At 40.7% G+C, this 25,437-nt stretch overlaps 4 protein-coding genes across 11 annotated transcripts in view; 1 reads left to right on the top strand and 3 right to left on the bottom strand.

Moving 5' to 3' along the window:
• The first annotated feature begins 4,889 nt into the window (after nt 1-4,889).
• LOC6532836 lies at nt 4,890-5,555 on the top strand. Of its 2 annotated transcripts, none has more exons than XM_002093537.4 (3): nt 4,890-5,108; nt 5,176-5,246; nt 5,296-5,555. In XM_002093537.4, the coding sequence occupies exons 1-3, from the start codon at nt 5,012-5,014 to the stop codon at nt 5,509-5,511; spliced, it is 384 nt and encodes a 127-aa protein (XP_002093573.1). In that variant the 5' UTR covers nt 4,890-5,011; the 3' UTR covers nt 5,512-5,555. The 2 variants fall into 2 exon arrangements, with proteins under 2 accessions (XP_002093573.1, XP_015049637.1); XM_015194151.3 differs by having other exon boundaries at nt 4,895-5,108; nt 5,179-5,246.
• Nucleotides 5,556-9,286: 3,731 nt separating this feature from the next.
• LOC6532835 (lipase member H-A) lies at nt 9,287-10,784 on the bottom strand. 2 transcript variants are annotated; one of them, XM_015194149.2, is made up of 4 exons: nt 10,518-10,784; nt 9,999-10,442; nt 9,717-9,915; nt 9,287-9,660 (listed from the first exon to the last, which is right to left on the bottom strand). In XM_015194149.2, exons 1-4 carry the CDS (start codon nt 10,762-10,764, stop codon nt 9,588-9,590), a joined length of 963 nt encoding a protein of 320 aa, XP_015049635.2. In that variant the 5' UTR covers nt 10,765-10,784; the 3' UTR covers nt 9,287-9,587. The 2 variants fall into 2 exon arrangements, with proteins under 2 accessions (XP_015049635.2, XP_002093572.3); XM_002093536.3 differs by having other exon boundaries at nt 9,978-10,442; nt 10,518-10,783.
• Nucleotides 10,785-10,887: 103 nt separating this feature from the next.
• Nucleotides 10,888-13,983, bottom strand: LOC6532834 (fibrinogen C domain-containing protein 1). 2 transcript variants are annotated; one of them, XM_015194148.3, is made up of 5 exons: nt 13,663-13,983; nt 12,928-13,058; nt 12,178-12,389; nt 11,884-12,067; nt 10,888-11,815 (listed from the first exon to the last, which is right to left on the bottom strand). In XM_015194148.3, exons 1-5 carry the CDS (start codon nt 13,831-13,833, stop codon nt 11,047-11,049), a joined length of 1,467 nt encoding a protein of 488 aa, XP_015049634.1. In that variant the 5' UTR covers nt 13,834-13,983; the 3' UTR covers nt 10,888-11,046. The 2 variants fall into 2 exon arrangements, with proteins under 2 accessions (XP_015049634.1, XP_002093571.1); XM_002093535.4 differs by having other exon boundaries at nt 12,256-12,389; nt 13,663-13,981.
• Nucleotides 13,984-15,600: 1,617 nt separating this feature from the next.
• LOC6532833 (cyclin-dependent kinase 14) overlaps nt 15,601-25,437 on the bottom strand; it is a 91,919-nt gene continuing 82,082 nt past the window's right edge. For all 5 annotated transcript variants that reach the window (XM_039374203.1, XM_039374202.1, XM_039374204.2 and 2 more), the window contains 5 exons: nt 22,808-22,982; nt 22,432-22,693; nt 20,736-20,948; nt 20,457-20,636; nt 15,601-18,691 (listed from right to left, as the gene is read on the bottom strand). In XM_039374203.1, the coding sequence (XP_039230137.1) occupies nt 18,627-18,691; nt 20,457-20,636; nt 20,736-20,948; nt 22,432-22,693; nt 22,808-22,982 (895 nt within the window). In that variant the 3' untranslated portion in view covers nt 15,601-18,626. The remainder of the gene's footprint in view (nt 18,692-20,456; nt 20,637-20,735; nt 20,949-22,431; nt 22,694-22,807; nt 22,983-25,437) is intronic.

Below are 25,437 nucleotides of genomic sequence, written 5' to 3'. Positions count from 1 at the left end.
ACTCAAATAACCGTAAAGTCCTTATACTTAATATAAGTTTTTAGCTCAAAGTATTTAATTGGTAGCCTTTAAAGCGTAATAAATCACAAACATACAAAACATAATCCCCGAATAGAACCTCCCAGCATTAAAACCGCTTTACTACGCCGTTCATTAGGTTTGACACATTTTAGATAGAGCCTAAACAAAATAAAAACTGTCCAGCTAACACGCGAATCTTGCACAGACCTCATGCAGTTTTGGATGGTAAAAAAAAGCATAATTAAATAGAATTAAAGCATAAATTAAGTCAGCTTATGTGCTTTCTTTGAGGGAAATCAATAGACCGACAATTAAAACGTATCTGTATCTACATATTCCAGGTGGAAAGCAGATAAAGAAGAACGAGGACTGTCATTTCCCTGTGTAATTCCCTGAATCATAAAATTACCCCAACGCACGCCACACATAAAAGCCATTTTCATTTCGCTCCATCCCCCTGGCTCCCTTTTTTCTTTTTTTTGGCCATTAGGGAGCCACAAGTTTATGTTTTCCGCGCGGGGGGGGGAAATGGTTGTGGGCAGGGGGGTGGTGGGCCAAAAGTATCTGGAATAACACGCAAACGTGGTTTTCTGAGGTGGTTTTTAGAGGTGTGGCCTCTCCGGAAAGCGGCGCAGACTCAAAAGCCAGCCAATCGGCGGTCGACAAAATGAGCGAGAGACACCAGATACAAGATACAACGAGTGAGCGGGACGGGGCATGCGGTTAGAAAGAGAGAGAGCGAGCCACTTTTGCGTACACGGTGGCAGTAAGTGGAAAAAACAACAGCACCAACACCACACGCAGGTGGAAAAACAAAAACAATAACAAAAACATCAACATTCGTAGTCAGATACGAATGTATCTACGTATCTACACTCGCAGATACATTCGTCCATATTCGACGCCACCGATAATTGACTGTCGTATTCCCCGGCTTTCGCTATTGACTTCGTGCAAATTTGCCATTAATGCCACCGCAGACGTCTGCAGATACAAGCCGAGATACTCAGATACATTCGAATTTGTTTGTCTTCGCGCTTTTGTTTGCTCTCGAGCTGCTTGTCTTACGTTCGGCATCCGTGAGATATGCCAAAGACACATTTCCAAGCCCGTACTTGACTCCGTTCGCCGGTTGACAAATGCCAGCCAATTTATAACGCATTTGGCCTAGAATGAAGCGGTCGAGTGTGAAGATATGCACGCTCTGGGGATATAAATATGCATACTATGATTGAGGGGCTTTAGAATATCCATGGCATTTTTTAAATAGCTGAAAATAATAATAATTAACTTAGTAACTTACAAAATATCGCTCAAGCTCAAGCTAATGACAAAAATCACTTATAAGAAAGAATAGAAAGGATTTCACAAAAATACGCGTTTTTTGTCCGTTTTTTTGCTATAACTAAGTCAAAATCAGACTTATAGTTAAAAGAAACACTGTTTTATGCACCAAACAACCTGAAGTAACAACCCAAATCAACTTTTAGAAAAAATGAAAGAAAATTTTTTTTTCGAAATTTTGATTTTTTTGTAAGGGGTACCATCATCAAAATTTGCAAAAAATGAAACAAAATTTTTTTCAAATTTCCATGTAAATTGATTTTTGTTTATTTTAAGGATAGATTTAGAAGCACAAAAAGGTATAAATTTCCACATTTGGATGATTTTATCGATTTATATGGCCAAAAAACACCTTTTTTTTATAAAAATCACTATTTCATTGTTCTATCAACTTACATTACATTTACACCTCTTACAAACGTGAGTAAGGAGAATACAAATATGACACTTATCAGCTTATAAAGTGTCATATTTGTATTCTCCTTACTCACGTTTTCCCCAAAACTCCTTAAACAAAACCTGTAATGTATCAAATTTGGCGCTTTTATGTCGAGATGCGATCAGTTCACCATAAATATTCAAATTGGAGGCGCACATCCTTGCAGCGTAATTGATTTTCCCGCCAGCGATATCTCCGGGATTTATTGCAGCCCCTGTTTCGGCTCTTACCTCACACAAAGATCGATGTCGAAGGGCACTACCTGTTATAAGTCGAAAGATCCGAGGACTCGCAGCCCGAAATTCACTGCACTCGACCGAGCAGAACTTATCGGCCAGCTCGACATGATTAATTACCCAGCGAAGACCCTCGAGATCAGTTCGTTTGAATTGTGGCCAAAATATTGTCACGCTTCGGAATCGGTATGAAATGAAAAACACGATCTGAGAGCCTCCAAGGAAATGGTTCTCCGCTTGATTGATTCCACTTGGCGGCACTTGCCGATAAAAGAAGGACAAGTTCCCAAATGATTCCGATTTATTCGGGCCGTGTATTGTCAACCTGGATTGTTGGTTGTTATTTCTGTCGAGTGCGTGGTACCCAGAGATTACGCGGCAATTTGTTTTGTCTGTGCATTTTCTGGGAAATATTTTCATAATTTCTTCGGCTTAACCTTATCGCTTGAATTTATTTGTTTGCATAATGCGAGGGTAATTGAAATCTCAGCCAGGGGAATTGGAATTGGAATTGGGGCAGGGCCACCACGAATTCCATCTAACTCCAGCTATCAAGATCAGAAACATTTTAGTTAATCCGAATAATCGGGGGCCACAAAATGTGCATTCTATGCAAATCCCGGCCAAGATGCAACTGCGAAATTTATGCGAATGCTAATCAAGTTAACACCACGGCATAGTCGCTGTCGTCTGACAATTTTTAAGTGCGTATCTGTGTCGCTGCAGCGGCGGCAACAATTATTAATGATTTTGCTAAATGTTACAGAAAATAATGACAGCACTGTGCTGTGTGCTGCAGCTCCACAAATTACAAATGCACACAAAATGCCTTTTGGATTTCGGTTTTTGTATTTTGTGATTCGGTTTTCGCCCCTCGCCTCTCGCCTTTCAACACCTCGGTGCCTCCATTTCGTTGCGTTGAATGAATGATTCGACATGTTCCAAGTGGGCGGCCCGCCTGAGGGCGTGTCACTTTCTGGTGAGGGCGGGGGGCGTGGCATGGGGGAGAGCGGCGAACAGCAGGCGGCTGATTCTTCCCGAGCTTCATGGGCACTTTTTTTTGACATTTAGCGCGTGCGCAAGCGCAGAAAGAAAGAGTCATGATCTAAGCATCTAACGATCTAATGCACAGCGAGAAAAAACTGCATTATATCATCTTAATCCACAACCTTTTCGTAGCTATTAAGGAAAACGCTCTAGTTGCGTGATTTCAATTTCCTTTGAAATAAACAAATCAACAATAAAATTCTTTTCTGTCATTTATATCCCAATAACCCCCCAGTACTATCTAAAGTTTCATCCTTTGCTGCTTAACGAAATTGTCATAGAGGTCTCGAAACATTTTTATTATTATTGATAGTAATTATGCCATTATTTGCCACAATGTAGAGTTACCTATTTGTTCTCTAGCTTTCAGTTTCTGGGCAAATAAGATTTTACGACAAAAATCGTAGTATTTTATCTGTTATTATACTACTTCGAAAATGTTTATACAACCTTTAGTCACAAAGCTATACAGGTCCCTTATTTCAACCGACCGATGATAGATTGATAAGCATTTCGGCTAAGATTTTCTCCCAGTGCAGTGCTTCATTAAATTCCCGTTTCCCTGTACCACTTCAGGTGTTGGAAAGATGAGCCCCCAGTGCGGTACTCCTCCAACATCATTTCTATGATCGCGTTAATCACCTTTCAAGCCCACTCAAAGCGAAGTAAAAACGATATGGCACTTGAGAGTTGCTGGATGGTTTGGGGATCTCGATGGCATGGGGGCAACTTACAAACGATATTATTGCTTACTCAGCAGGTTTTGGGTCGCAACTATTTTCGGGGGGTACGAACTGCTAATGATGCGACTGCACAATTGAAATGAAATTAATTTTACGCAGCAATTAATTAAATCTCTGCTGTGGGCAGATGCAGAGAAAGCCAAGGCCTCCCACACCAAAGGCTTCATCATCCCCCCTAACTACGGCCACTCATAATAATTATTAATTGGGCTAACAAGTCTCTGGGTTTTTGGTTTTAAGTTTTTGGATTGTGAAATCTCTCCGAACATTTTGCCTTGGCCAAAACTCATAGACCATAAACAACTGATACACCATAAATGCGACGACGCACAAAACAATTGCACCGAAATAATATAAATTCGTGTGAAATTAAATCATAAAAGTAACAATAATCTGGCCAAACCCAGAAACCCACCAGCACACGTCAGACATCGCAGACATCGGCCAGACTTCAGACTTCAGGCATTATGCGATGATATTCGATATTCGGCACTGACACAGAAAGCAGGCGCAAACAGCAACAAATAACGAGAAGCCGAAAATTTCCATAGGCTTTTCTATCGATTTTTATGGCGAATCGGAAAAGTTTATCAATGCCGAGAACTTTTCTTCGAATGCGACATGCAAATTATGAAACTTGTTTGGTGAACCCAAATTCTGGCCAAATTTCCATATAAGGGCCTGCGTTTTCTATTTGTTTACTTCGTTTGTTGAAAAGTGCTTATAAACTGTCTGTCTTATCTATTTGTTTATTTGTCGTTTACGATGCTCTTTGTCAAACGATTTTCTGTCGATTTTTATGGCCAATTGGAAAAGTTTACCAGCCCTGGAGCAAAAGCCGAGAAGTTTTGATTAGCGCCAATTCGCCCTAAAATCATTTGGTTTTTATGGGATCTCCCAACTTTGATAGGAATGGATTTCTGGAGAAAAACAGTGAAATATTCTTTATATATTCATTTGAAACAGTGATAATAGTCTAAGTAGAAAAATTTAGCAGTTGTCAATACTATAAATGCAAACATTTCATAATCTGAGTTACCTTTTTACACTTGCTTCTCCAACTTACCACTTGCTATTAATAATATTTTAACTTGATTTCGTCTGAGGGGCCTGGTTTTTAGTGCCTACATTTTCACTCAATAGACAATCAGTCTTGAGTCTCCGATTAACGAAATTCCAAAATGAGTCCAAATTCACGGCGCTGCCTCATGCTGCTCATCATCGCATTATCCTTTCTAAGTCTGCGTGTAATCGACAGTTTCATAAGTCTAAAGGAGCGTAAGTTTTGGAGAACCAACAAAATTGTATTGCTATATTTTATGTTTATATGTTCATTTGATTTAAGCAGCCGTTTTGGCCAATCACCGTCAGGCAATTCAGGAGATCCAAGACGACTTTGTGCATCTGGCAGATAATGTGAGCTAGGCCCCCAAAGTAATTTGATTGTTTCTTAATCCCCCGAAAGTGCTCCATAGAGAAACTGATGGTGGACGACTCCCAGGAGTATCTGCAGATCAGTTGCCATGTGGATGATCTGCCAGAGGGCTACGCGAGGAGACTGAAGCCCGTCGATTATGGCCGGAGTTTCTTCCTCAACCAGCGGATGCCGAGGCCTTTGAAGCGCCAGTGGAATTTCCGAGTGCCCACAAATGCCGTGAATGGACTCAGTCTGCTGACTTGATTGATTCGACTCCACTAGACTGATAAAGAAAATGTCAGAAATGAGCTTATCACTTTGACTTTTGGCGGGGGGAAAATGCTTGACCACCGGCGGATTTCAATTAATCCGGTGGTCAGCATAGAAGGAGCCGCTACCGAATGATCGGTAATGATCCCGGGGCCTTTGTCTTTAATGAGCTTATCCATCATCGCGGTCACAGCTCCCAGCGTCTTTAACTCATCTGTCACAGGGCTAATAGGTTTCATTAGTCATCTCCAATCGTTCGCTTTATCAGCTGCTTTTTTCTCTCATTTTTTGTGGTCATTTCTCAGAGTCTCTGAGCCGAAAACAAAAAAATGTATTTTCAGTTTTTGGTTTTTGCCTCAGTTTTCAGTTTGGCTTCTTACCTTTGTGCCCTTCTCGATTCGTTTGGGCTTCGCGTGTCGACAGCAATTTTCACCTTAATTATTTCTGGTGGCAGGAGTCGTCGGGTGGCCGAGGATGTGTCCAGCACGCGCTAATGTTTAATATCCGCCAGGATAATGGAAAGGGCGTCTAGAGGGTGGGAGGTGGAGGAGAGTCGGTTGGGAACACCGAAGAAGACACCCAGTCCAAAACCAGACCAGACAGTTATGCAAATTTCCTACTTTATTTGTATATTAAAGGGAGAACGCAACCTCCGTCGCCATATTGATGAACCAAGGGAATACCTTATGACGTCTGGAAATTCGTGGAAAATTTTCATATATTTTACTTACGCAAATGTAACGATACGCCAAGGTGTCAGTACAATAAATATAAACCATAAATATGTTAAAAAAAATATTCAAATTTTTACAATAGTTCAATAAATTGGCGCCACAAGGGCACATTGGAACTGATATATGGCGAAAAAAATAACAATAAATCGGTATTTGAATATTCATAAAAGCAAATGCGTAAATACTATTAGATATTTAAATAATAAAATAGAAAAATGTACTCTAAGAACCTTGGAATATTATATTGAATTAGTAATATACATTTATTAGCTCATTGGTTTTTCTACATTTCATTGATACGAACAGGGAAATACCCTTCGTTAAGCTAAAGCCCATAGCAAACCAAATACTCCCCAAAAGTCAAAAAGTATCTAAGTATCTGTAAAACGGAAGCGAAGCGTGTGCTCGTAAATTATTGTGGCCACACACAGATACACCACACACTTACACACACCTACACCACAACCACCAGGATGTCAGCTCGATGTTCCTCTGTGTGTGTGTTTGTTTGCCCATTTGGGCCATCGTCCTTTCGTGTCCTGGCTGTCCAACGGTCTAACATTGTCCGTTCATTGTCTTGCCATGGCCTGTTTTTTTGAGAGCTGCAAAGCTGGAGAGTGGGAAAATGGGAAAGTGGGAAAATGGGGGCTGGGGTTTTCCTTTCTGTTTGCCATTCAATATTGGCGCCATTGTAGCCCCTCTCGCCGCGACTCCTTGCATATCCTGCCGCGCTTCCATTCCCCCTCCTTGGCGGCCATAAAATGTTCAATTAGTTAATGAAAAATTTTCCAATTGGAAAACATTCGAGTTCAACTAACGACGTTGTGTGCAGGGAAGGTGCTGCAGAGGGACAAGGATATGGGGTAGTGGTAGGGGTCTTTCGCCTTTGTAGAATATGCCTTCAGGTCGGAAATTTATGCATGTGATTTATGCACAACAACGATTGCCAATTACAATATCATTTCTCTTCTTGTCTCCTCGGCTTTGTGTTTGCATATGTTCATTTTGTCTTGCCTTTTGCCTTTGGGCTCCTTTTTTTCCACCTTTTTTTACCTGTGTCTTTGGACGAGTGTCCGTGTGTGGGGTGCCATTAAGAAATGTGTCAAAACATGTGAGGAATTATATAAGTTAAAGCACGACAGCGGGAGTTACGCATTCCGGGCAGACAGTGAAAAGGATAAAAAAAATTGGTTTATTAACAAATTCATTTTTAGTTAAGCATGCAGTTTTATACCTATTTGAAGGACTTATAAGAGAAGCAAGACGTTGGTCTTCTTCTATAACTTTTAAATTTCCAAATTCTGGTAATAACTTTACCTTATACCCCTAATAGCAATTCCCGAGCTCATATTGCATATGAATTAGAGCGGAACATTGGTCATTGGCACGTACCCGCCGAAGAGCCCTCCTGGCCAAGAGCCCCTTAACCCCGCTTAACCCGCGACGACCCCCACCCACAAGGCACCCAACCATTCAGCCATCACCAGAATCAAAAGTCAACAACTCTCGCTTTGTTTTACTTTCCCAGCAAACAGAAATTAAAGCCAAAGAAAAAAGCAAAACGAGTGGCGGACAGGAAAAGCCAACGCATGACACAAATTTCAGGGAAGGAAGGTGGTGGTGGCGGAACAAAAAAGCGAACTGCTGAGGAAATGGGAAAAATGCGTCAAGGGAAATGATGGAAATATTGAGAACGCATATGAGAAGAGCAAAATCCCAAATAAAAAAAAAATAAAAAAATAGTCCAGACTTTGGCGCGCGGCACTCGGTAAACAAAGAAAAAAAAAACGTTCAGCAAACATCAGCGGAAAACAGAAACTCGCTGGTTGACCGAGCATCAATAGAGCGGCTAACTTGCTGGATTTTCACCATGGAAAAGCTGGGGAAAAACAAAGCAAAAGCTTGGCTCGAAGTGCGGGAGTTTCCTGTGCATAGAGGGGGTAATGAAGCCTGAAATCGATTTGTGGCATGATGCAATGATCTATGCTCGACTTGAACGAAGGGTGATTCCCGACCACTGAACCACTGAACCACTTGATCCACCAGAGCCACCAGAACCACCTGCAGCAACCACCTGTGCCACCCACCTTCAGCTTGTGTTTTCGGTGGATATCCGATCGACAGCCAGCTGTTGCCATCTCGAAATCCCCAAATTTACAGCATTCCAACTCCTTTTAGTGGCACTTGCCTCTTAGCCAGGAATTTACGATCGCTGCCTTTGTTTACGTATTCTCATTGGTGTTCTTTTTATTGGCCTCACCTTCTATACACTTACCTCACGCATTCTCTACACTGCGAGAAAATAATCAAGTCATGTTTTTGAAATTTTAAACTTTAGAGAAATTTATTTTTCTGACATTAAATCATTTTTTGTAATAAGAATTTCTTTAAAATATTAAAAGGTTTTTTAAGTAGTAATAAAAATCGAAACTAATCGAAACTGAGAACAGTAAATAAAAGATTAAAAAGGTTTAGGAATTTCTATCGCCAATGATGTATATATGTATATTTCAAGTGTATTTGCCCGCTGGCAGCGCGAAGGAAACAAAAGTGGGGCCCAAGCAGCACTGAACCACCGAATCCCCAAGCCACCGAACCACCGCACCACCGAGGCCGAGGTGTCAAGTGTTTTGCCTTATCTTCTGCGGTTGCTTCCTCTTGTTTGTAGGCCAACTCCTCTGCAGGTTAGGATCCCATCCAAGATGAAGAAGGAGGAGGAGGAGCGAGACCGCCGACGTGTCTGCCTCTCGAATTGCGTCAAAAATTATCGCCATTAAATGTAGATGAGCGTTTAGTTGTAAAGTTATTGGCCCATAAATAACCCCCGGGTCTGCAGTGATCCGCAGAATCCGAGTATCCGAAGAATCCCGAAGAGGGGAACTGTTTCTTCTCTTCATTCATAAAATGGATGTGATTTATGAGCCGTTGCGCTTGCGGAACTTTTGATTGCAGGTTCTAATAAGGATGATGGTCGCAGCTAATTGAAATTCATTTGCTGATTGAGCAGAAAATAAGTGAAATAAAAAATGGGTAGCTATTGGAAGGGGAGTGAGGTTTAACAAGACTCAATTTATGTTTTAGAAAGGCTAAGCGTATCTTATGTCTCCTTAAAGCGCAATAATGTTACAAGTCTAAAAACAAAACTTATAAAAACAAGGTTGTTTGTTTAAAATTTAAAATTATTTCAAAGCAGTGGATTTTTTTTTAGAAATTTTGAAAATGTTTAAAGAATATGGGTCAATTCCTTCATAGGTGGCTAATTGGCGCCATCTATTTCTGAGGCAATACATTTTTTCGGGCTATTACCGCCATCTATACCTAAATGTCAAAGAAAACTCAGAAATGTGAGTTCCTGCCCTGGCCGTATGGTGGCGCTCCATTAGTTTCCAAAAAATAGTACAAGGTGGCGCTAGTAAGAAATTTAACAATAAATTTAGAGTAATTGTATTAAAAATGGAAACTAACCTGCGGTTAACATGTTCGCCCATAAAAACAGTTTGATATTGATTTGAGTTTTCTGTACCAGCTTTTGATTTTTCCCTTAGGCAGTCCTCAACACGCCTACTTTTAATGGCCGCCAAGCTGCAGGAAATCGCTGGAAAATTCTCAGGCATTCCAACTGATTCGGCGAAAAACATGACAGCACGATTGTGACTGCAACTATCTGACAATTAAAAGTATACAAAATAATAAAAACAATAAGTATATAAACAAAATCGAGCTTACAAGCTTCGTGGAGTAGCTTACTGGCTGCAACAACATCCACATTTTCGCATCCTGGTTGTGGAGCAAGTCCAAAATTAGGATAGAAGTCCACCGTTCCCCGAGGACGAATGTCCCCAAACAAAGGATAGTCCGTGTGAATCACATCCACGAATAGAGCGGCATTAGAGTGCAAACTGTCATCCGAACGGCTTGAAAAAAGGGGAAGAGCTGGATCCAAGCCCGTAACTCTGCCCAAGGATCCATTGAAGTAACGCCCAATTCGTCCTGCGATGTGAGCTCCCAAGCTGTGTCCTATGACATGAACTCTTTCTAAGGAGATTCCATGTCGCTGAAGAAATTCTTCCAATAGTTTGGCTAGAATGCTAGACACTTTCTTCACAGCCAAGCGCGAGCTGGGATAATCTAGATTGGCCACAGGACCCCAGTCAGCCACCAAAACATTCTCATATCCCTGGGCAGTATAGGCTTCCCGATTGTTGGATTATCAAAGAGATTAGATATCTATCATTTGAAAGAAAATTTTTCTCTGTGAGTTCTCACCATTTCTCAGAGGCATGATAGAGCCATGTGTGCGAGATCCCAGATAACCGTGCACAATCAACTTGACAGACTCCACAGAGGCCAACTGATCCACATTCTCCAAGGCCACATCCCCTGAAGATTTCAGATAGTAGATGGTACTCTGATTGAGCAGGGAGTCCAGCAGAGCGGCTTGTAGTCCCAAAAATTGGCAGAGAATCGGTACCAGGCATAAGCTGGTCTTGGCCATGTCTAAAGTAATCCACATTACCCACGCGAATAACTAGAGATGCCATCGAAACCTTCCCTATTTATACCCAAAATATAGCATGCGTTCCACTAATCGATCGATTAGGGAAAACCTGCCAGAGATGACGTACGTTCAGGTGAGTACTCGTAAATTTACTGTATTATCTAGGCATTAAGTAATTTTCCATAAATATTACACACACACGCACAACGAGATTCAAAGCTAAAGCTAGGGTTAAAATGCAAGCAATCGGTTGTGGGTTATCCCTGATTTCGGAGACGCAAGTAGGAAATGGATATCCTATCGCCTGGCATCATCTGATCCTTCGAAAACGGGACGAATCAGCCAACGAACCCTTTTCAGCGAGTTCTGTCCTGAAAACGTATCCCACCACATCCCAGTTTCTACATCTTGGCCAATGTTCTGCGTGATGTATTCACCGAATAAGTTGCTCTTTGCGCAGTTATTAAACCACCCAGCGCCCTTGTGTTTCAGCGCACAATTGCACTCGGGGCAGTTGTCATTATCCTGATCCACAGTGCTGAACTTAGCTCCGGCATGATAGGATAATGAATCACCAGCTGATGGATTCAAATTATCCTGGAACTTGCCCAGCAGAACGAGCGGATATAGTTCCTTTTCGCTGCCAATGGCAAACAACGAATATCCCGCATACGCCACGTTGCCCGAAAAGTCCTCCATCACAATCCTTAGTTCGTGCAGGGCCGATGAAGTGAGGGCATGCAGTTTGTTAAGACCAATGAAGAAGTCCCCGGCCAGATTTCCAAAGCCATCGCGATAATCCAGCCAGCCGCGTTCGAAGCTCACATCATCGGAGCTGCGGCTCAGAATAACAGTCCAATCCTCATCGCAGGACACGTAGAAGGATTCCGATTCGGGTGTGAGCTGGATTTTTAGAATTCCATGTTTGGCAAGGAAGGAATAGGCACAACTAGTTTGCAACTGCCGTGTAGCTGCTGGTCCATTTAATCCAGGTGGCCCATAGAATATTGAAGTCTGATCTCCTGGCGATTTCAAACCTTTTCCCTGGATCAAACGGCTTTGGCGCCTGAAAGATAGAAAGTTTAGATTCATTATATTTTGTATTAATAATATTAATAGTATATTTGTACTGACCTAATGGCGCGTGAAAGATTGGCCACTTCAATCTGCACCGATCTGACACTGAGCGCAGTGGAAGTCAAGAGGGTGGCTAAGGCATCCAGACGACTTGAGACGTTCAAGTTGGATTCGTTAAATGCACCAGTTCCCGAGCTGGGATACTGTTGCTGCGAAACATCGCGCACATTGCGCGAGATATCTGCCGGAAAAGAATTGAGATTATCAAAATGTTGGTTTTCAATGTGGAGCAAGCAACCAGAGAGACAAACACAATACAACAGCACAACATCGACATTTCTATTATGTTACCCTTCATTTTCATGCGATTTCTAAGCTTGTGTTTTAGCTCCCTGATATTGCGCGGACCGAAAACCTGATCGGTTTCACCTTTGAGCTCATCTAGAGTGCTCCTCGAAAGTCGCTGGATGTGCTCAAAACTGTCCAGTCGCTGCAGAAAGTCCAATTGCTGCGCCTTCATCGATTCCATGCGGGCTGAACTGCTTTCCACAAGCTGATCCAATCTAAAAAAAATGTTATATAAATGGTTAATAAATAAAAAACGATAACGAAGCTATTATAGCTTTCGAAGTGACCCACTTAAACGATATTCCTTGGGCTGAGAAGATGATAAAGCTCTTAGTTATATTTCTGTTTTTATTATAGCGCTCTTTAATCAGCTAGGGCTTCCTATTTGTAGATTTCTGTTTTCAAACGATCGTAAAAAATTACCGATTAAGGGCAACAAAGAAAAAAATGTATTAAGCAAACAAGCAAAACGATGGGATTTCATCTATAAACACTTTCCGGATGCGTGGGAAAATCAACAGCGAAATTCTGCGAATCTATAGCCATAAATTTGACCCAAAAACAACAATCACTTCATATAAGAACTACAATTATATTGGCAACGGATTGCGCATCATTAAATATATAATTTGTCTGCCAAAAAAGTCGCTGTGTCACAAAAAAATTCCCGAAGAGGTATTGATACGCGTTTTTTGCTCTACCGGTTTTACGGAAAAATTTCATATGATCTGTCTATGTCAAACCAGTTCTCACTTCTTATCGATGACTTCCAGGCGATGGCGCTGGTCCTCGTCCAAGGTCACCAAGATGCCAATGCGATCGTGCAGATTGGTCATGAGCTCCTTGTAGTCGCATCTGGGAACACTTGTGGTGCTCGCAATACTCTGGATGTTGGCATAAAAATAAAAAGAAAGGAAGACGATACATTAAGCCAAACACGAGGCCAGCGCATTGAACTTGTTCTGGCCAAAAACGAAACCTGCTGGTTAAAAGTCAGCAGCCAGTCGCCAAGTTTAAAATTCACAATACAGTGGACGATCGAGAGAGCAAACATCACATTATGCTAAATAGGTTTTTGCATTTCAAACAAAGGGTTCATTTATTTTATTTTTCTTGTATTTCTTTACAGCCACTTTTTAATGTTGCTTATGTCACTTGAAAACACTTGTTCGAAGCTTTTAGCTCATTTATTTTATATTTATCGCTTTTCGTTTCTGCTATGTTTTCGTTTCAACATATGGTATTTATAGCGTTTGTCTCTTATAATCAGCAATTCAAATTTACCAATCGCGAGACTTTAATGAATCACTAAGTCGTTTTTTATTTCTGATATTCAAATTGAATGTTCCTGGCACTACACAGTTTATATTTTAGTAACATTTTATATACCAAATGCATTTAGATATATATATTTTGGGTTTACTATCTTATTATACAAGTAACGTTCATTCTTGCGATCGTCCGCTGTGTTTTCACTGTATAACGCACTCGGAAGTTGCTGGGCATGCGCGACCGCGTCTGGTTGCTTCGGAGGTTACGAGGTGGGAGTGGTGGTGCCTGGGTGACTCCGGGAACTTCCAGCACGGAACCAGTGCCGAAACCGCAGATCGTAGCCAGCACCATGACAATGGCCATGGTTGCTAATTGGGGCCTCATCATGTCACTTTGTTTACGCGTCGCTCAAAACAAACAAATCGCTGGCAATCATTCGGGAATTTGACACCTATCCTTGGTTCCACGCAAGATCCAATGAGAACCCGAGATCAATACGTCCGTTCCGGTTGAAATTTGCGAAGAAACTGAGCGTATTTCAAGACCCATTCGATGATCGCAGCTCTTGGAGAGGAGCTTTTCTCGTAGAAAAGCTTTTGTGTGATGCTTGAAGTGTATGTTTTTCGAGGGATCGTCTTTGTTTATACACACCTGTCTAGAAGACTGCGAAAAATTCCCCGGCGTTTTGGATTTTTTTTTTTTTGGGCTGTCAATCAATTGGTTGTCTTCACAGCACGCTAATCATTCCAAAATAAATTGCAAAGGCTAAGAATTATAAATTGACTATTAAAGAAACAGAGGTTGGAATCACTAGCTACTAGTCTTGTGCTTAACTATGGATTTTAGTTCGTTTATCATTTTAATGCTAATTAGTTGGTAAAAGTATTTAAATTCAAGATTAAATGTGCCATCTTTATGGCAATATGTTATTGCTAAAAAAAAATACTTTTTTAAGTAGTGATCACTTCAAAACATTAAAACAGTAAAAAAACAGCACACATTACATACTTTTTTCAAAAACAAAAGTACCAAAGCAAATACAATTATTTAGATATTTTATTAAAGAAGCTATATTCGAAGATGTATTACTAAGTCTTAAAAGTGGCCAACTGCGTAAAGTGGTTAGGTAAACCCACATTTGAGGAGCTTCTCGCCTTAAGTCATCAATGCTAATTGCTAGATAATTTTATGCACCTGAAACGTATATGCCCTGCTTACAAAATTCACTACTTAGTTTGCATGCCAATGATATGCAAAACTCATTCACTGGACATTTGGCGAAGCCTGCCTCAACTCGGCATTTCCATTTTAGCTACTTATAGTGGTCGATATGAAAGGGCTAACCTTAGCAGGCGATGAGTAATCAAGAGGTGGGGAATGCCTGCCAAATGTGGTGGATTCCCCGATACGTTGACAATATATTTATAGAACTTATATGCGTTTTTATTTATATGCATTTTGGCCTTAGCCGTCATCGGTTGGTTATAATGCAAGACTCACGAACAGAATAAATATGGATGCAAAGGCATTTTTCATGCGGCTTTACAACTTGCTCACGAGATTACCTTTGATTTTCCGTTGTTCCGCTTATGTCATTTGTAATTGTTTTGCTCAATTACAACGTTGATGGCTTTTATGGACTTTTGAAGGCTTACAGCTGCATCGGACTTGGTCATTGGATGTTGAACCTAGGAAACCTTTTCATCTGCCCAGCTGCAGATGAATCGTGCCGAGATGCTCGCCTCTTGATACCAAAAAGGCAGGCACAATGCTCATCCAACTCTATTTGTGGCCAAGATGAATTGCTGGCGTGATGACGTAACCGACGGTTGGGTGGCAAAAAAGGCGGCAGAGAAATAGGTTTCCTAATATCATGTACCATATATTGTTTGCCATTTGCCCGAAAAAAAGAGTTGTGTCATTTACATAATTAATGCTTTGGGATCCCATGAATGCCACCCATTTTCCTCCTACATCATCATTTCAAAGACTTGTCATCCTCTAAATTATTTCAATTGCTCGAATTGGGGTTGAGTAAATTTCAAAGCTTGCCAACATTTCAAGCAATCAAAAATTATTGTCTTATTGTTATTTATGGCCAGAGAACTAGCCCATAAATCAGTTGGAAATTCTTGGGAGAATAAACAGCACTCATTACTTTTCATTGGCCTTGGCCGCTTTTTATTTAATATTAAATTATTGTACAGGTTGAACTTATTCAAATTGTATTTAGTTGCCATCCATTTGTTAAATAATAAACATTCAATATTTTTCCACTTTAAATATACCCATCGTGTCTGTTACTCTTGCCGAATATTGTTTTGTTCGTCTTTCGCTACTTAGAAATCAACTACAAATATTTACAAAATTTTCATTCTTATTTTGTGGGGGTTTGTGGGCCTCACCCAGTTTTTTTCCTTTTTTTTTTCTTTCGTTTAACTATACAAAAATGCTTACGAGGTAAACATAAAAATTGCATGCTCCATCTAAACTATCGCCTAACTGCATCGAGAGTTCGTAATTTGTGTTAATAGATTTATTTTGTTTTTAACAAAGGTACATTAAATATATTTACGACAAATTCAATGCATTAAAAATATTTAAGTTTCATATCGTTCCAGCCCTCCATGTTAAATGTCTTTTACCTTTCGTTCCCAGGGTTCCGAGGGAGGGATTTACCCCGCGCTTAGCTACTATACTATATAGAGTACGATCCGCTAAAAACATTCTTAGTTATTTACTCGTTTCGATTACGTTAGGGATTAGCTTAGTGTTCTCCATTATCTGATTTGCTTGCTTGCTCTTCACGAATGTTGTGCAAAATAATCAATTAGAGTTGTCCCGGAAAATGCACCGAAAAATCATTTGCGTTCGTCTGATAAAATTGCATTCAACGGAAACAAGAACGTTAACGATAACGAAAACTAGTTCAATCTTCGCTAATTTCGTTCGATTCGATTCGATTTGTTCCATTGGCTCATTGGCTTATAAACTATGGACGTAACCTTCGGGATGGGAAAAGTGCAAAAGTGCGTTGCCATGCTTCGTTACCTTTTGTGTTGCGATCCAATAATTAATTGGGTAAAATTCGCAGAGAACCAAAAATAAAAGATGCCGTAAACATCATCTTTGCCAAATTTTGAGTGCGTGCAAAATTTTGTTTCAGTTTAATGTACTGCTCTTCTTGGCTAGCAAACAATTCTAAACAATTTTGCTGGCCAGCTGCTAGATTTGTATTCTAAAGTGCCTAATTCTTTATCTTTATTAAGTTTTTGTTTACTTCGTGTTGTGTTTACCTTGCTGTAGTGTATTTCAGTGTGTGTTTTTGCATACTTTTTTCATAAATCACAGAAAAAGTTTATTCATTTGAAATATTTTTGGTTTTCCATGCGCCTTTGTTTAAATTTGACTTTTACTTTTGCTACAAAATATAATCTGGTTTTTTGGAGCGCTATTAAAACGTGGCCCTAATCGAGTTTAGTTCGAGTTATTCAAGTATCAACTAACTTAACGGGCGTGATATCTCCTTATAATCATGTCTTAATCAGAGAATCTTAGCAATTTGATTGCCTACAACTCAAATTGGCTCGTCATTCTCATAGATTTTTACGATATTCATAATATATTTTGTTCTACGCTTTAGTTTTCTCTACTCAAATCGTTTTTGATTCATTTACTTGTTTCAAAACCATGTGAAGTGTCTTTGATTTCAATTTGCACATTTGTTAGCTCTCATTTGAACTTCTCCTTAAGATTTGTGGAACCCGCATGCGTCGGGCGTCCTCTCTTTTTTTTTTGGCCAAAAACAGTACGTTTCTTAGATTATGGAAATGGATTGGGCTTGGTTTCGATTCTTCTCGCTACGAACTCTATGTAAAATACTTGGTTAGGTTACTTTAGTGTTTAGTTGATGGCTATTTTATCTCGAATTTACTTTTGGTTGATTGCTAAAAATTTGATTCTACTATTCTGCGTTCTTTGCTAGTTAAATTATTTATCTATTCGCTTAAGTTTGCATCGAAAATGTTATGATTTATGATCCGTCAGCCTTCCTCCCGACCTTTGATTTTCTACTAAATGTTTCTAGGAATTCAATCATCATCCACACGTCAGCAAATCTGTGGAAAGAACCGAAAACTTAAGTAATGAAAAGATAGAAAACGAAATCAGCAAACATAAATGGTATAAATGGTTTAAATTTATTGTTTTACATATCTTTAAAGATTGATTTACTTGCTTTTTACATAAATTCATTTAATAGTTATAAAATTATCACTTAAACAGCGCGGCGAACTAATATATTTAATAATGACAAAGGAAGCGTTACAAAATCATACAATCAAACATTTAAAAGGAGCTGTGAGCAGAAAAAAAACATCTCTTCATTTGAAAAAGTAAATAATTTTAAGTTGAGTAATTGCTTGGAAATAATCGTACATTTTTTGAGCACATTATTATTTGATTAATTGATTCATTTTTTAGGCGCATTGCCATTTCATTAATTTTTATTAATTGCACTCTATTAAAGCAGTAACCAATTGAATTTTTATTTGCAATTTTAATAAACACTCCGCAGCCGAACATTCGCATTGAAATTGATGAAATTGATATCGACTAAAAACTAAAGAAAAAAGAATGAAAACGAAATACACACGAGCATATCAGACATGATGATAATTATCTCTCACTCATTGCAAACGAACATATTGCGTAAATCCACAGAGGCAATTCACTCACTAAAAGCTACCAATAAATGTAAATTTTTTTTGTTAGCTTACAAAAGAATACAGAAAAACGTGTCTGCGCTTTGACTAAACTGAGTATCCTTTTCGACGCGGCTGCAGGATGGCGAGAAGTCTAATGAAATCTAAACTAACTTTAAGCAATTTGACTGAAAATAAAAATGCTGCCGTTGGTGCCGTGCCTTCTGCTAAACTCCCTCAGCTAACTCAGCTAACTCACTGCGAAATCGAACTAATAACTAAAAAAAGTATCATAGAATTATAGTACAAAACTTCTGCGCGATCGAGAAGTTCCTCTTGCATTATATATGGCTGTCGATTGCTGGATGATGCGATAGGTTGATTGACAGATTGATAGTCCAGGAGGATGTCGATTGGGTGATTGGGATCCTAACAGTAGAAACGTACGCCATCCACAGAGAGGACTTGCTTTAATTTTCATTTATTCTGTCGATTTGGCTCCGTGTACAGCTGCACGCCTTCCACGGTGAAAATTGAGGTTTCTGTTTTTTTATTTTTTTTTTTTTGTGGGCGAGAAAGAAACGAACAGTGGTAATTAGTAAAATAAAATAAAATAACATTTGTAATTAAAAAGTTTGAGTTATGACAACATGCTGGACTCTGACCATGACATAATTTAATTTACGGCCATCGATGAGCGACAATTAAAATTGCCATTGGCGAAATTACATTTTCCAGCCGCACATGATACACTCACACAGTTGCCAGGCAACCTAACCACGCACAAAAGTCACTCACATGTGTACAGTAGACGCTCTAATGAGTGAACACTATGTTACGAGAAAAGATTGGGCAACATGATTGAACCAGCATATATTACAGAAAAGTGTTATACAAATTGCATAAATTAATCTTCCCATAAAAACTAGTTTAAGTTGTTTCTAATGATCTATGTGGATATTCCGTTTCCCAATGCAATGCTTACTGTATTAGAGTTCGTAAAACACAGAGGCTATGCAAACCTAAGCCACAAAACCGCACACGGGGTGTGATGACCTTTCCTGGCCATGATAAATGAAGCGCATTAGTTGCGTTTTAATTGATTCTATCTGTCCACGCTGCGTATACGCAATGTTGCAAGAGCAAATACTGGGGGAAATTCCAGGAAAAGTTCCACCCGTTCGTAATGAGTTGGGCTAGGGTTTTTGCCAACAGCGACTGTGATTTAGCCAGAAATTAGCATAGCTCCCCCTTTAGGATTTGTGTGCAGAAAAAATAGATCCAGTTTTGTGTAAACAAATCACGCGGTAATCGCATTTTAAGCACACTTTAAGCTGCCCTCGATTAAGTGCAAGTCCAAAGCGGGGAATTTGCACTTTATTCATTTATTTTCGGTTTTACCCACTGCATTCTCGAGTGGCTTTTGTGCCCCTATACATATATATGCATTTTTAAAGCCCTCTCTGTTGCATTTCCCCAGTTTTCACCGAAACTCAGTGAATTGCATTTGCCAAATTGCAAAGTCCCCAACTCAATGCTGGTTTTTGGGGCTGACCCTTAAATTTCCTTTTTTCGGAAATGTTTCCATTTACCGAGTGGCATCCGATGAGGAGGTCTGCTAATGAATGCAGGTCCTCGGGATAAACGGAAGTTTATGTACCAGAAAGTGCAGTTAAATTGTAGTAGAATGAAATAAACAAAACAGCTGATATTAGATATCGAATTCAGAGGATTTCCTTATAAAGCATTTCACATTTTATAAATGGCCTAGTTATTTCCCTTTTGGTGCCATATTAGATACGATTTGAATTGCAAAGCGTGCCATTATTTACTTTTGAATGTTCACTTATCGCAATCTAATTAGTGGACCAGCTTGATTTTCTGTCTGTGTGCCTGTATTTGTCCAACAAGTTTGTCCTTTGCATTCGGCATTTATTTTCCCAACTTGTTGCAAACTTTTGCCACCACTTGAAATACAAATTAAAACTGGCAAATGCAATTACTGTTAACTATACCACGGAAACACTCGCTAAGCAGACCCTCAATCCACGGAAAACTGTTCGAAAGGCAAACAAATTGTCGCGAAACTTAAATGAGTTGTCCCTTACAAAGAATGGGCTACCGTCACGGGATTTTTCCCTGACTTTCAGCCAACTTTGAGCAAACATTTTCATCCTTTTTTCCCCACGATTTTTTTTCGTTGCCTTGCGTAGCTTTGTTAATTGGTTTTCTTTCCAGCCACACAGACAATGGCCAAAAGTTTGGGCTGTAAATGTTTAATGCATTAATTCAATTTGCGGCACTCACCGTCTGGCAATTCGTAGAGTTTCTTTGGCAACTGCGCAAAGTACGGATGCTGCAGTGCATCATCGGCGCCCAAACGCTGCTCCGGATTCAGTTGCAGGAAGCCGTTCGCTATCGTCTCGCCCTCGATGATGTCGTATAGCCGTGGGAAGTTGTGACCCAGTTTCCGCGGTCGATAGAAACCTGCACCCAAAAAAGGTTAAGGGGTGTGTATATACACACCAAAATTAGCATCCAGAGTTCAGCCAGGTCGTTTCTCTGGCCCTGAGGCCAATTACTTACCCAGCTTGTGTGGCTTGTAGCCGGGAAAGTGGGTGACTCCCGGCCACGTGTCCTCGGTGGGCGTGCCCAGCAATTTGAATATCTTGTCCAGCTGATCGTAGGTATCACGTATGCCCGGAAACGTCGGCATCCCGGTCACCATCTCCACGAAGATGCAGCCCACGCCCCACATGTCCAGCGAGGTCGAGTACTCCGTGCTGCCCAGCAGGACATCTGAAATGGTCACGAACTCCACGGTAAGTAAATGCACTTCTGTGTTCTCCCGCTTTTGTTGCAAAATAAATTGCCATTTTAAATAAATAAGAGGGCGAGAAACGGGAAAGAGAGAGTTCAGAGCGACCGGGCACTACAGGATGAGATAGTTCTCCACTTCCTGTGCACCTTTGTGTTTATCTTTGCTGCTGCTTTTTGGCCAGCAGCTAACAAAGTTTAGTCCTCCCATGGGCACACACGAGTTTCTGGGCTGGCTGCTATTTGTGTTTAAGTACGAAGAGCTTAAAGTTTAAACTATAAACATACTCAGTTAAAGGTGTGTGCACAACAATAAGCCAAACTAAAGCCTTCTTGAGATGGAAAAACCAATTGTTCTTTAGTATTAGTATGTATGTATCTAAATCTTTTTCAGATTGCACCTACTGTAGGTACCTATGTACATATGCATCTGTTCGCCTCCCACACCAATTTTCCGCGCAGGTGGCGACAGGTGCCCATGGCAACCACATCCGCATCCCCATCCGCAACCCCATCAGCATCTCTATCCGCATATCCATCCGCATCTCCATCCGCTTCTAGCGCCTTTGTTTTTCGCAGGCTTCCGCTTTTTGCCTGCCAGCGCTGTCTGCCAAGAAGTGCAGATTAAATTTGTTTAACATGCTTCCCAACTATTCCCCAGCTGACGTTGATGCTGCCCAAGGGTCAGGGGTCAGGGGTCAGTAGTTCGGGTTGCGGACTGCACAGCGCAGGTATTCCCGCAGACACAAAGTGTTTATGCCCAGGGAATTGCATATTAGAAAAAATTAACTTTATTCCTCTGTCTACTACTACTCCTACGCTTTGGTTTTCCATTTAGCTGGCTCGCAAATTGATGGAAAAATCTTTGCCATGCAAAATGAATTGTTTACCCCATTGTCAGGGGAGGGATCCTAGTGAGGTATTAATTTAATCCCAGCCAAGCTACTCAGCTGTTAGGCCAACAATTTTCAGCCTGCATGGACCGTCAATTAATTGGCTGGCTTCAAGTGCACAAAACAAACGAAATAATTTAATGCGATTTTCAAATTGGTTCGACTTTGGGGCTTGGGCTAAGCTGCCAACTGCAAATTGTTTGCGCTGTGAAAAGTGATTACTAGTTTTCTTTTTTTTTTTTGATTGTTTTGGCTATGAGCAGCTTACATGGAAAGGCTCTTAAGCGTTTAAGTTTAAAGGGATTAAGAGATGGAAATTCTCTTTAGCATTCCTTTGCCTACGGATGCAGTGTGATATTGATGTGTGAAAAGAAGGAATTTTCTATTCATAACAGGCAGGGCTACATTTCGGCAAATATTCAGCATTTTAGGTAACCAAATTAAAAGTAAACAACATTCTCTGGGCTGAGGAATATGGCCGAGATATTTAAATTAAAATACCCAGCATTTCTAATGGTCTCTACTCCACTCTCTCCCACTCCGAACAATAGCAGAAATTGGGGGATGCTCACCTGGAGGACGGTACCATAACGTGACCACCTCGTGGGAGTAGGTGTGGCTGGGCACGCTCTTGGCCCTGGCCAGTCCGAAGTCGGCCAACTTCAGTTCGCCGCAGTCGCTAATGAGCAGGTTCTGCGGCTTGACATCCCGATGGAGGACACGCCGCTTGTGGCAGTAGGAGAGTCCACGGAGCAGCTGGAAGAGGAACAGGCGCACATTGCGATGGTCCAGGCCGCCCGGATGCTTCTCCATGTATTGCGACAGATCCGTATTCTGTAAAGCGAACATTTGGCATTAGTTCAAGTACTAAGATTCAGTAGATAACGATCGAAGGAAAGTAGCAGTAATAATCGCCTTTCGATCTTAGTAAATATTTGAAGTACTCACCACATATTCAAAGACAAAGGTCAGCGTCTCGCGCGTGTGGACAATGTCGTGCAGCGTGACAATGTTGCTGTGTTTCAGTTCTTTCAGCAGCGAGGCCTCGCGAATCGCGGTGAAGGGTGCTCCCTCCTCCTCCTGCAGGCGAATCTCCTTCAGCGCCACCCGCTGGTAGGTTAATCTGTGGGCAGCACACACAAACGGGGGGACGGGGGGGAATTAATAAAATAAATACTCGAGCGGGAATGTCCGACAAGAACAACAATTGCACAGCTGCCGGCGAGGCAACAAAGAATTAGGCTCGCAATTTGTGGTAGGAGTCCTGCCGCCCACATTTAGCGTCCTTGCCAGAAGTCAGAACATGTTGGGTGGATCCAACGGGGGCCTTTGTATATTAAACAGACATAACGACCCAACACGCAGGGAAATGTACGGCAAACACTTAAATTAGGCTAAGGGACAGGCCACAGGACATGCAAGGGAGGACATACAGCTTGCAGCAGTGCTGGCAGTTCAGCTTCTCTTTTAGGCAAATATGGTTGAGACTTAAAGCCAAATAAGTGTTAGCCTTAAATAGTGGAAAGACTAGAAAATAGCAGAATTCGCACTGCATAACGAGCGTATTTATTATAATCTGTTGAATGCTTTCTTCCATTTAAAAGATGTATCTTTTTGGATGAGATGCCAGCACTGAAAGGATATAGGGAACAGGAGGACGTTTGAAGTGTCAAATTAGGTTAAATTATTTGACACTGCCGCACAGACGCTGCCAATTTATGCGGTTTCTTGCATTGCCAAGGCAAAATTCTAATGGGCAAGGCGAGAAGCACACAAAATAAAACGAAGAGCCCAGCAAAGCTGGTAAATTTTGCCATGAAGTAGTTGACTTTAAGCGCAGAAGCTCGAGTGAATTTACGAAAGTTTTTTCATGGCACAAGTTCAACAGCGCGAGGATGTCACTCGAATATGTCAAAGTGCAAGTTTTTAGGGGCTAAAATTTATCACGCCAGCAGCTAATTGGGCAAGCGAGGGTTAATGATGATGATGAGGGCTCCTGATGACTGAACTCAAGCGCATCAATTTGTCGAGCAGCATCGTAAATGCTGAGAGGGAAGTAAATATGCGCAAAATACCCTAAACTTTTTATCGCACACATAAAAATTCGCAGAATATTCCCTATTCCTAAAACAAAATCGCCGGGTTGCGGCGAATTAAACCTTTTATATCATATCAAAATGTATTCTAAAATTCACTTGGTTAATAAACCTTTAGCATCTAGGAGCCTGAGAAAAATGCTATAAAAAGCTTATGTCCTTACCGCATCCTGAGCAATTTCCATGTAAACGAAAAACAGCTGCCAGGCAAAGGGAGTTTTCTCAGGGAAAGTGTACATAGAAAAACAGGGAGTTGATTCAAGATTTTTGCAGTGTAGTCACATTAGCTCCAAAAATGAATAATGCGCATTTAAGATTTGAGCATTAATTGTACAATATTCAATCTTATAATCTTTGTTCATCATCATAATGTAGAACTAAATATAGAAACATAATTTTTATCAGTGCATTCAGCTTTAAAATTCTTGATGATTTGTCAAGTGCGAAATTGTGGGGGCTTGTGAAGAGGATTTGCTAGCTGAGATCAAACTTTGTCTTGTTAATGTTAAAATAATACGATTTAGTTAGGCATAAACCCAAATTGCGTGTGCCATCAAAGTTGAGGAAAACTTTTCGCAATCGAAGTTTCCCCCCGCCAGATGGCGCCTTTTCGTGACAGCTGACCTACTAAATGCTAATCAGCAACTTGACTTTCTGCTCGAGGACTCTCAGCTTGATTTCTTGCCCTTTTCTGTGTTTGCATAGGTAGAAAATAGTAGTCGAAAAATGCCAACGTATATTGGGAAATACAAAGGAATCCAGGACAAGGCAAGGCAAAACGAAAGTCAAATAGAAGTGAAATCATTCATGAAATCTTTTACAATTGACAAACACAAGGATCTACAGCTGGGGGATTAATTTGGCAGTAGGAAGGGCAAAAAAAACAGTCCGAGAGGAAGCATAAATCTTGGAGAAGGAAAGTGACCTAAATTTCCATTTGAAAGGCAGGAAAAAAAAACAGAGCGCAAGGACTTGCAAAAAGGACTCTAAACAAAGCCAGGCCCAAGAAAAGTAAAAGCCAAAAACTGAGGGGTCACATTTCCATTTGGCAGATAAATTAGAGCGAATTATTTGCATTTCGTATAAACAAAGGCTAATTGGAACTCATTTCGCATGTAAGCGCCGTCGTGCATAGCAAATGAGAAAACGAAAGCCGGGAAAACTAGGAGCTGTAGGGTAACAATAGGGCGGAAAAGATGGAAAACTCGGCGAACAGGCGAAGAGGCTGTCAAACAACTTTCTGCTCGTTCTTCACGTAATGCCCATTGTACAAGGACGAAGTTCGGGGCAACACCACAGCAAATGATTGTCAAATAAATCAAAAACAAAAGGGAGACAAAAGATAAAGTGTGTGTGTGTGTGAGGGCAGGAGAAAGTTGAAAATGGTGTGGGAAACCAGGGGGCAAGTGGCTGTGACAGGCAGAAAAAAAAGGAAATTGGTTGGCATCTATCATCGGGAAAGCAGGACAGGGGTGTCCTGTC

This window comes from Drosophila yakuba, chromosome 3L (genome assembly GCF_016746365.2).
Source record: "Drosophila yakuba strain Tai18E2 chromosome 3L, Prin_Dyak_Tai18E2_2.1, whole genome shotgun sequence".
Classification (NCBI taxonomy): Eukaryota; Metazoa; Arthropoda; class Insecta; order Diptera; family Drosophilidae; genus Drosophila; species Drosophila yakuba.
Note: the sequence above shows the minus strand (reverse complement) of the source record. Positions and strands in the feature narration are given on the sequence as shown.

Bases quoted from the DNA above. Each gene is read 5' to 3' on its own strand.
- LOC6532835 (XM_002093536.3), bottom strand. From the start codon at position 10,764: ATGTGGATTACTTTAGACATGGCCAAGACCAGCTTATGCCTGGTACCG. The intron at 10,443-10,517 runs GTGAGAACTCAC...ACAATCGGGAAG, and splicing joins TATCATGCCTCTGAGAAATG to CCTATACTGCCCAGGGATAT. The intron at 9,916-9,977 runs GTAAGCTCGATT...TTTAATTGTCAG, and splicing joins TAAGCTACTCCACGAAGCTT to ATAGTTGCAGTCACAATCGT.
- LOC6532834 (XM_015194148.3), bottom strand. From the start codon at position 13,833: ATGATGAGGCCCCAATTAGCAACCATGGCCATTGTCATGGTGCTGGCT. The intron at 12,390-12,927 runs GTGAGAACTGGT...CATTTTTTTTAG, and splicing joins CTGGAAGTCATCGATAAGAA to ATTGGATCAGCTTGTGGAAA. The intron at 12,068-12,177 runs GTAACATAATAG...CTTTTCCGGCAG, and splicing joins AAATCGCATGAAAATGAAGG to ATATCTCGCGCAATGTGCGC.
- LOC6532836 (XM_002093537.4), top strand. From the start codon at position 5,012: ATGAGTCCAAATTCACGGCGCTGCCTCATGCTGCTCATCATCGCATTA. The intron at 5,109-5,175 runs GTAAGTTTTGGA...ATTTGATTTAAG, and splicing joins TTTCATAAGTCTAAAGGAGC to CAGCCGTTTTGGCCAATCAC. The intron at 5,247-5,295 runs GTGAGCTAGGCC...ATCCCCCGAAAG, and splicing joins TTGTGCATCTGGCAGATAAT to TGCTCCATAGAGAAACTGAT.